At 40.4% G+C, this 10,084-nt stretch overlaps 1 protein-coding gene across 12 annotated transcripts in view; it reads left to right on the top strand.

Moving 5' to 3' along the window:
- The first annotated feature begins 1,714 nt into the window (after nucleotides 1-1,714).
- SCMH1 (sex comb on midleg homolog 1 (Drosophila)) overlaps nucleotides 1,715-10,084 on the top strand; it is a 102,865-nt gene continuing 94,495 nt past the window's right edge. For 6 of the 12 annotated variants that reach the window (XM_006762561.2, XM_006762570.2, XM_006762569.2 and 3 more), the window contains exon 1: nucleotides 1,716-1,800. In XM_006762561.2, coding sequence (XP_006762624.1) covers nucleotides 1,776-1,800 — 25 coding nt within the window. In that variant the 5' untranslated portion in view covers nucleotides 1,716-1,775. Of the gene's footprint in view, nucleotides 1,801-7,531; nucleotides 7,662-10,084 lie in introns of all 12 variants that reach the window. The other 6 variants (XM_006762566.2, XM_015563164.1, XM_015563166.1 and 3 more) reach the window with 2 other exon arrangements.

Below are 10,084 nucleotides of genomic sequence, written 5' to 3'. Positions count from 1 at the left end.
ATAGATCAATTATGAGAGAGAATCATCAATGGACCACCTCCTGAACATCGCCCACAACCTGGGCAGGTGCCGTGACCAGGAATCAAACCATAACCTCCAGGTTCATAGGTTGATGCCCAACCACTTAGCCACACTGGCTGGGCAATAGGAGTTCTTGTATATATTCTAAATTGATATTAATCCCTTATCACATTATGATCTGCCAATATTTTCTCCCATCCTGTAGGTTGTCTTTTCACTCTCATGATAGTGTCCTTTGATACACAATGTTTTTCATTTTAATGAAATTCAATGTATTAGGGGGTTTGCCTCTGCTTTAGATGTCATATCCAAGAATCATTGCAAATCCATGAAGATTTCCCCTTATGTTTCCTCCTAAGAGTTTTATAATTTTAGCTCTAATGTTTAGGTCTTTGATGCATTTTGAGTTAATTTTTGTATAAGGTGTAAGGAAAACATTCTACTTCATTTTTTTTGCATGTGAGTATCAGGTTTCCCAGCATCATTTGTTGAAATGAGTATCTTTTTCCTATGAATAGTGTCGACATCTTTGTAGAAAATCATTTGACCATATATGTTAGGCTTTTTTTCTGGGTCCTCTGTTCTATTCCATTTGTCTATATGTCCTTATGCCCAGATCATACTGTTTTTATTACTGTAGCTTTGTAATAAGTTTTGAAATCAGGAATTGTGAATCTTCCAAATTCGATCTTTGTTTTCAAGATTGTTTAAGGTATTTGGGATCCTTTGAAAGTCCATGTGAATTTTAGGATGGTTTTTTATATTTCTACAAAAAACGTCATTGGGATTTTTAAAAGGGATTGCATTGAGTTTGTAGATCACTTTGGGTATTATTGTTATCTTAACATTATTAGTCTTCCAATTTATGAACACAGATGTCTTTCCATTTATTTATGTACTAGAGGCCCAGTGCATGAAATTCATGCACTTGCAGAGGGAGGGTCCCTCAGTCCGGCCTGCACCCTCTCACAGTCCAGGAGCACCTCGATCCATCACCCCGCAGAGGGAGGGGAGGACCCGCCTACCCGGCCAGGGCTCCGTGATTGATGGCCCCACAAAGGGAAGCCCCACCCACCCACCGCAGCCCGCCTGTTGGTGTCCTGGGCCTCCCTCTTTGGGGCAATCACGGAGCTCCCTGGTCAATTGCCCCGCCAGCCGGTGGCCTGGGCCTCCCTCTGCGGGGCAATCATGAGGCAATGGCGGGGCCCCCTGACCAATTGCATCGCATCTGCTTTGGCTGGCCTGGCGCCAGTGCATGTCATAGTGTGGTCGTCTGGATGGTGGTTCTGCTGTTCAGCCATTTGGTCAATTTGCATATTATGCTTTTATTATTATAGATTCTTTAACTTTATTTTAGTGTCTTGTAGTTTTCAGTGTATAATATTTTAGTTCATGTGGCTGTCATATTTCTCACAGTAAATTAATAAATGAACATTTCAGTTTACCCATTATTGTTTAATAGCCTATAGATCTGTCAAGATTCTTTTCTATTTGTAACATAATTAGGATTCTGAATCCACAAAGCTGAGGGAAGGATCCTGGAAATTGGAAACCTAACCATATTGCTGCCCTTGGGAAACTATGTCTGGGTGTCCAGACTGCTCGTTTCCTCTGATAAAAACCTAATTTCACTGTCTGTCTTCTTTGGTCTACTGTAGTTTGTTCACATTTCTACTTTTTTCTATCTTTTGCTTCTAGATTTCTCCATCTTACTAAAGGAAAACGATTCCCTATTTGGTTTAGCTGATGGTACCATGCAAAAATCAGATCCTCGAAAAGGTCAGAACCTGTATTTATACATAAAAGAAATAGAGAGTTACCCTCTATTAGGCTGTGTATTAATGGATGTGTCACACAAAAAACAACTAGAGTGAATAAAAGAATTTCACCCTTTCTTGCCAATTTATCCTGCAATTTTGACAAGTCCTACATGTTATTTATGCAGCTCTTTATAGTTTGCAAAGTGCTCTTCAGAATTATTTCATACAGTCTTTACAGTAATCTTATGAAGTGGGTACTATTGCTATTCTTATTTCGTGGAAACAATGAAGTGTTATGAGACTATTCAAAATTGTATTACTATGAATGGCAAAATATAGTCCTAGATCTTTTGCCTCTAAATCCTACCCTTCTCACATCATAAGTTCATAATCAGTATCAGAATTTAGTAAACATGTAAGTATGGAAGCTGTATGAACATTGGAAATAATGTATGTAAAAGTCTGTGAAAAAAGTTAAAGCCCCTTTATAGATGTAAAATACCATTAATAATTCAATATACCTTGATATTGAATGTCTCACGTGATCTTTAGGATGACATAAAACGCTTCAGTATGTAATATGCCATTGTCTTACTTTAGCAAACAAGGCTCTTCACAAGTTGCTGCCTACCTACTTTTCTATTCTCATCTCAATCAGTTCCTGTCACTTATCTCTGTACCTTACCCTTTTCTTTTACATCTATAATAAACTACTGGCTTTTGTCCTAACACACTATGCATTTCCAGGAAGTATGATGTGGCACCATTGATGCCAATAATCTTGTTCAAGAAGCAACAAAGAGAGTATGGCTTCTCTGCATTTTCATTAGCCGCTCATTGTTAGCTGCTTTGCTTGTTAAAGGAAATATTGATGTTCTCTAGAGGTTCTCTCTGCACTGCAGAGATGCATAATTGCTACAGAGAGAGTGGGGGAGGGACAGTCACCAAGGAGAGATTTGCTCCATCTTCTTTGTTCACATCTGCTGATGCACAAGACAGGATTTATTGCTTTCTTGGCAAATGTGATTGCCTAGCTTGCCTCCCCCCGCCCCTCTTCTGGTGGATCATCCCAGAGGAATATTACCATCTCATCACACTCATCTATGAATGGAGCAAAATAAATGGAAAGCTGGAGGCAGAGGATCAGGTGAGAGGCACTAGGAATACTTGCTAATCAGAGAGTGGCTGATTAGTGGCACATCCCAGACCAGTCCTCTGTCTTATCTCCTGCCTCCCCGTAGCTTGTCATGCATGACCACAGTGGAACAGTTTGTTCTGCTCTCAACATTTCAATTTGATTTCTGTGCATATCGGCTTAGGATTGTGGTTTATTAAAACCACAACTGTTATCTAACACTGAAAGACTTCTATCTTGTCATAATGGGTTTTCAGAAGTACATTTGATTCTTCTTTTTCCTACTTTTCAGCTTACATTTCTGGGGGAAACATTCTTCCTTCCCTGTTCTCTTCCTCCTTTCCCTTCCTCGCCTTGTCTCTCATTGGTATGTGCATGTACTAGCACATAAAGCTGCATTATTTTCCAAGCTCTATGAATAATTTAAAACATAGTTCCTATGAACATCCTCTGTTTAACTTAATTTTACCTTATTAAATCCCAGACTATATCTAATCTTATTCAGTGTCCAGATCAAACTTCAGTTTTTACTGTAGTAAAATGGGTAGAAGATCCACATTCACATCTGGTTGCAGTTCTTCCCATGCTGGGCTATTTTGTGTTAGAAGCATTTGTAAGGTTTCTTTTTCATTTGTTTATTTATTTTGAGGAGAAAGACGGTGCTGTTAAGAGCATAGTTTTTGTTCAAATTCTGCCTTTTCTTCTGACTGTGAACTTTCAGAAAGTTAATCAACCTCCCTGATATCATTTCCTTATTTGTAAAAATGAAAAATGATACCATACTAAGTGGTATCAAACAGGGGAGGATGGTCTTACTGAAATACTTAGCACAATATCTGGCACATAGTAAACACTTAAAAATAAGAGCTATATAATGCTAATAATAATTATTGCTATTTTAATATACAAGAGATAATTTCCAACTGATTTTTTCTGTTTTTAATATATTTTTGTTGATTTCAGAGAGGAAGGGAGAGGAAACATCAGTGATAAGAGAGAATCAACGATCAGCTGCCTCATGCACGCCCCACCCTGGGGATCGAGCCCAAAACCCGGGGCATGTGCCCTGACCAGGAATCAAACCATGACCTCCTGGTTCATAGATCAATGCCATACCAGTTGGGCTACCTTGTATCCCAAGGATGTGTTTGTGTTGTTATTTTTTTTTTTTTTTTTGAGAGGAAGGGAGAGGGAGAGGAAGATAGAAACATCAATGATGAGAGAGAATCATTGATCGGCTGTTTCCTGCATGCTCCTTGATCCTTACTGAGGATCAAGCCCACAACCTGGCATGTGCCCTTGTCTGGAATCAAACCTGGGACCCTTCAGTCTTCAGGCTGATGCTCTATCCACTGAGCCAAGCCAGCTAGGGCTGATTTTCTTCTTAATATCACAATATATGAAGAATATTTTTGTTGCTTCAAGGTATGACCTATTGTAATTGTTTTGTCACATTTCAAAAGGATGCTTCCATAGCCTTGTAGATTTTTCTATTATATATATCTTTATCTCAAAGGTTTCTAATACTAAAATCTTTACATTCTCTAGATCTGCACTGTTCAATATAGTAGCCACTGAACATGCATGTATTTAAATTTAATGAAAATTAAATACAATTAAAAATGCAGCTTTCCAGTAATTCTAGGCACATTTAGGTGCTGAATAGCCACATGTGACTAATGGCTACTCATTAGACAATACAGATGTAGAACATTTTCATTATCACTGACAGTTCTATTGGACAGCACTGCTTTAGATGTCCCTAGTCCAGCCGTGGACAAACTACGGCCCGCGGGCTGGATCCGGCCCGTTTGAAATGAATAAAACTATTGAAAAAAAAGACCATACCCTTTTATGTAATGATGTTTACTTTGAATTTATATTAGTTCACACAAACACTCCATCCATGCTTTTGTTCCGGCCCTCTGGTCCAGTTTAAGAACCCATTGTGGCCCTCAAGTCAAAAAGTTCGCCCACCCCTGCCCTAGTCTATGCTCCTGCACTCTTCTCAGAAATCAAAAGAGGTTATATTTTCTAGGATGTTGCAAAGACTCCTGTCTTAATGTTTCAGGGCTCTGGACATCAGCGGACCCAGGTTACTCTTCTTACTCCAGCCCCTTAGTGTCATTACTGTATTTTGAAATAAACAAGAGGCTTTTTCACTTCCCCCAAGTAGATCACATTACCATAATTTTTAAAGGTCCCAGTCAAAACTTGTGTTTGTCCTAATATTGTGAGTATTAGAATCCTTAGGGGCTAACTAGTAAGAGGAGGTTCTAATGTCCTTTTTGTAAGTACATTATATTATTCAGATTCTGAGTTTTCTCTCTGAGAAAGGTAGTAAACAGCAAGTTTTTTTTGAATAATCTCTATTATCTGTATTTTGCACTTTGTATTATGCACTTTTAAAGTCATTTTTTCATTTGTTCTTCACAACTTAGTGAAGCAAGTAGCATTAAGATTGTATTCCTGTTTTACTGATTAAAAAACTGAGGCTCAGTACAATTAATTATTTGCCTAAGTACTTTAAGGAAAAATAAAGTTGATATTCAAAACAGGATAAAATTATAACTTCAAGCTCTGGCCAGTGTGGCATATACCTGGGTTGCAGGTTTGATCCCTGGCCCCAGTCGGGGCTGTATGCAGGAGACAACCAATTGATGTGTCTCTCTCACATCAATATTTCTCTCTCTCTCCCTTCCCTTTCCTTCCTTCCACTCTCTCTAAAACTATCAATGGAAAAAATAATCCTTAAGTGAAGATGAACAAAAAATAAATAAATTTAACTTTCAGTTCAATATTTTCTTTTGTTTTTATTTTGTAAAAAAAAGATTAAAGATTCTTTAGAGCAACTTGAAAACTGACGACTGTTGTATGAAGTAATCTCAGAGAATTACTACAGCCTCATTTGTCCTATGACCATGTATATTAGACAGGGAGGGCTACCATAACAAAATACCACAGGCTGGGTGGCTGAAACAGCAGAAATTTATTTTCTCACAGTTCCTAAGGCTAGAAGTTCAAGGTCAAGGTGTTTGCAGGGCTGGTTTTTGGTGAGGCATCTCTCCTTGACTTATAGACAGGTGTCCTCATCTGGCCTTTTTCTCTGAATGTCTTTGTGGAGGGAGCGAAGGAGGAAGGAGAGAGAGAGATATCTCTGGTATCTCTTTCTCTTCTTATGACACAAGTCCTGTCAGATTAGAGCTCCACCCCTATGACCTCATTTTACCTTTCGTTATTTCCTTAAAAGCCCTATCTCCATATACAGTCACATTGGAGATTAGAACTTTAACATATGAATTTTTTTTAAATATATTTTATTGATTTTTTACAGAGAGGAAGGGAGAGAGATAGAGAGTTAGAAACATTGATGAGAGAGAAACATCGATCAGCTGCCTCCTGCACACTCCCTACTGGGGATGTGCCCGCAACCCAGGTACATGCCCTTGACTGGAATCGAACCTGGGACCCCTCAGTCCGCAGGCCGACGCTCTATCCACCGAGCCAAACCGGTTTCGGCTAACATATGAATTTAATGGGAACACAGATCAGTTCATTACATCATGTTAATGGTGTTTGAATATCTTTCGATTTTTCTGGCTTAACATAATTAGTTGGAAATTATATTTATACTAGAGGCCCGATGCACAAAATTCAGCCTGGCCTGCATCCTCTCCAATCTGGGAGTCAAACAGACCTCCCCATAGGGATCGGGCCTAAATTGGCAGTCGGACATCCCTCTCACAATCCGGGCCGCTGGCTCCTAACCGCTCGCCTGCCTGCCTGCCTGATTGCCCCTATCCTCTTCTGCCTGCCAGCCTGCTTGCCCCTTCACCAAGCATTACATTGCTCAATGTCCTTGAAAAGATGGATGGATAACTTATAGCTGTAATCACTGGTATAATGAATAGAATTAGAAAATGTGTACACAATATCAGGGCAGGAGAGAGGAATCATAATTGGCAACTATTAATCTAATAGAGAGAAAAAGAGTAGGCTGGAATAATGAATGCATACCACACAGAGGGATCGTTTATGATGAGGATGACTGAAGAGGCAGCAGCATTACTTAGCTTCCCCCACTGGCAAAGAAAGCCAGAGAGAAAACAAAATGAATCTGGGCCCAGACCACATGCCCTCCCCTGCCGGCCCGATTGCCCACAACTGCCCTCCCCTGCCAGCCTGTTCACCCCCAACTGCCCTCCCCTGCTGGCCCGATTGCCCACAACTGCCCTCCCCTGCCGGCCCGATTGCCCACAACTGCTGGCCTGTTCGCCCCCAACTGACCTCCCCTGCCGGCCATCTTGTGGCAGCCATCCTGTGATGATATCACAAGTGACACCACCTAGGCTTTTATTATATAGGATTATACATTTTCATGGAAACAAATGTAGCAAGTATCTATATTCTTTATCTCTGCAGATATTGAGGCTTAGATAAATAAAACCTGTGGTACTTACTATAAGGTACTGTCTAACACTGAGATTGTCTAATAAGCAAAAAAATTGTGTCTGTCCTACTTTTTTAATAATGTAGCCTATTTTGTTAATAACTAAAAGTCTCAGTATTTTACAGGGTAATAAATGTCTCCTCCTTTCCCACCCCAACTTTACAGATGGAGAAATTAACGTACAGAGAAACTGACTTGTCAGAGTTCAGAGCAAGGTATTGGTGAATCCAGGGATAAATCCCAAACTTCTTAATACCTCGTCCAGTTTTTAGTTCATTGACTATGCAGCCTAGTGGTAAGTATCTTTTTACCCTCCTGTCTTGGAGGTAAGAGGGATTAAGAGCCTTAGCAAGGACTGAATTTAGATAATTTCTCACTACTAGTTAGATTATTCATTATCCTTTTCTGTTAGCCATGATGTCATTTTTGTCATTAGCATGAATTTTCCAGGTCATGAAAGGAGGTTGGAAGTTTCGCTGCTTTTTTTAAAATTTTCAATTATAGTTGACATTCAATGTTATTTATTTTTATATATATTTGTATTGATTTCAGAGAGGAAGGGAGAGGGAGAGAAAGATAGAATCAGCAATGATGAGAGAGAATCATTAATCGGCTGCCTCCTGCATGCCCCCCACTGGGGATCGAGCTTGCAACCTTGGCAAGTACCCTGTCCTGGAATTGAATGGTGACCTCCTGGTTCATAGGTCAGCACTCAACCACTGAGCCATGCGGCTGGGTGGAAGTTTTGCTTTTTATTTAAATACTTAAAAATATTTCTGTAATGGTTCAACTACACTAGAGATTATTATTAAGAAAGGAAAGAAAGAAAACCTATTTAATGAATTTTTTCTCTGTGATACCATGCTAGAAACTTTGCATTATGTTATTTTACTTAAACTAGAGGCCTGGTGCACGAGTTCATGCACAGGTGGGGTCCCTCGGGGTGGTCTGTGGAGATCGGGCCCCAGCTCCCGCCCTCAACCTCTCAGCCCCAGCTTGTGCCCCCAGCCCCGCAGCCCTGCCTGGCACCCAGCCTTGGCCTGGCACCGCCCCCTCACCTGCTCCACCATCTCACCTGCAGGGTGACCGGTCGGAGCTGGGTGATCGATCAGAGCCAGGCCCTCTGCCTAGCTCCCTCAGTGCCTGGGAGCCGGGCAGCAGCCCCGCCCCCGCTGCCGGTCACCATCTGCGGGGCGATCAGTGGGGCAGTTGGGCCCTCGCTCACACCCACCTTGGCCTGGCACCTCCCACTCACCTACTCACCTGCTCCACCATCCTGCTGTGGTCCCACTCACATTGGGGCCCATCAGGGCCAGCAGCACCTCCACTGCCACCCACTGCCAGTGCCACGTTGCCGATGCCCACCATGTTTCGCTCTGCTCCCTGGGGGTCAGTGCACATCATAGTGAGCAGTCGAACTCTCAGTCGAATGATCACCCAAGGGAACAGTTTGCATATTAGGCTTTTATTGTATAGGATGTCCTTAAAACTTATAGCCATTTCTGGCAGGTATACATTCTTACCATTTTATAATGATATTTTTAATAATATTAGTTGAATTAAATAGATATCTTATAAAATTCAGAGTTTAAATTCTAGTAAAATTTGAGATTTGTGAAAACTAAGAACCTTCTCTGAAATATTTAAAGCTAAAATTTCTTTATGTTTAAGCATAGTTTCTAAGGTGGATGATTTGTCCGATATTAAGTCAAGCTTGCTCTTTCACTTGACACTAAAATCATATTTTCTCTAAAGTCTTTTCTTTTGTCTCTACATCTGAAATAGTTATAATTCTTTTAATCACTAAGGAGGTTGAACAACCAAAGACATGTGTAAAGCAAGGGTGTATATGGGCCTTGAGAACCAAGGTCCCATAGGCCATAGGTATATTCTCTCCTCCATCCCTCACCTCTGCTTCTCTGCCCATTGACCTCTTGATTCTTGTAGATCTGCATTCTCCATTATAGTAAAAAATATAGCCACTGATACTAACTCTATTTTACTTCTCTTATCATGCTCCCTTCTGCTTCAGCCACACTGAACTTCAGTTGTCCAGCATGGCATTGTCTAATATGTATTTTTCTTCCTCTTATAGATTAAAGGACAAGTGCCTTGTTATAGATGTCTGTATCTAAGTATCAGTCTCAATGCCAAAATTGTTTTTATGAAAGCATGCATTTAAATATTGACTTCTTTTTTTCTTTTTTTTTGTTTGTTTGTTTTTAATTAAACCTTTATTGTTCAGATTATTACATTTGTTCCTCTTTTTCCCCCCCATAACTCCCCTCCTCCCCAGTTCCCACCCCACCCCTGCCCTCACTCCCCACCCACTGTCCTCATCCATAGGTGCACGATTTTTGTCCAGTATCTTCCCGCATCTCCCACACCCCTTTCCCCCACAAGAATAGTCAGTCCATTCCCTTTCTATGTCCCTGATTCTATTATAATCACCAGTACATTCTGTTCATCAGATTATTTATTCACTTGATTCTTAGATTCACTTGTTGATAGATGCGTATTTGTTGTTCATAATTTGTATCTTTACCTTTTTCTTCCTCTTCCTCTTCTTATAGGATACCTTTCAGCATTTCATATAATCCTGGTTTGGTGGTGATGAACTCCTTTAGCTTTTCCTTATCTGTGAAGCTCTTTATCTGACCTTCACTTCTGAATGATAGCTTTGCTGGATAAAGTAATCTTGGTTGTAGGTTCTTGGCA

This window comes from Myotis davidii, unplaced genomic scaffold, assembly GCF_000327345.1.
Source record: "Myotis davidii unplaced genomic scaffold, ASM32734v1 scaffold458, whole genome shotgun sequence".
Lineage (NCBI taxonomy): Eukaryota > Metazoa > Chordata > Mammalia > Chiroptera > Vespertilionidae > Myotis > Myotis davidii.
The sequence above is the reverse complement of the archived record's forward strand: the minus strand, read 5'-3'. Positions and strand labels throughout refer to the sequence as shown.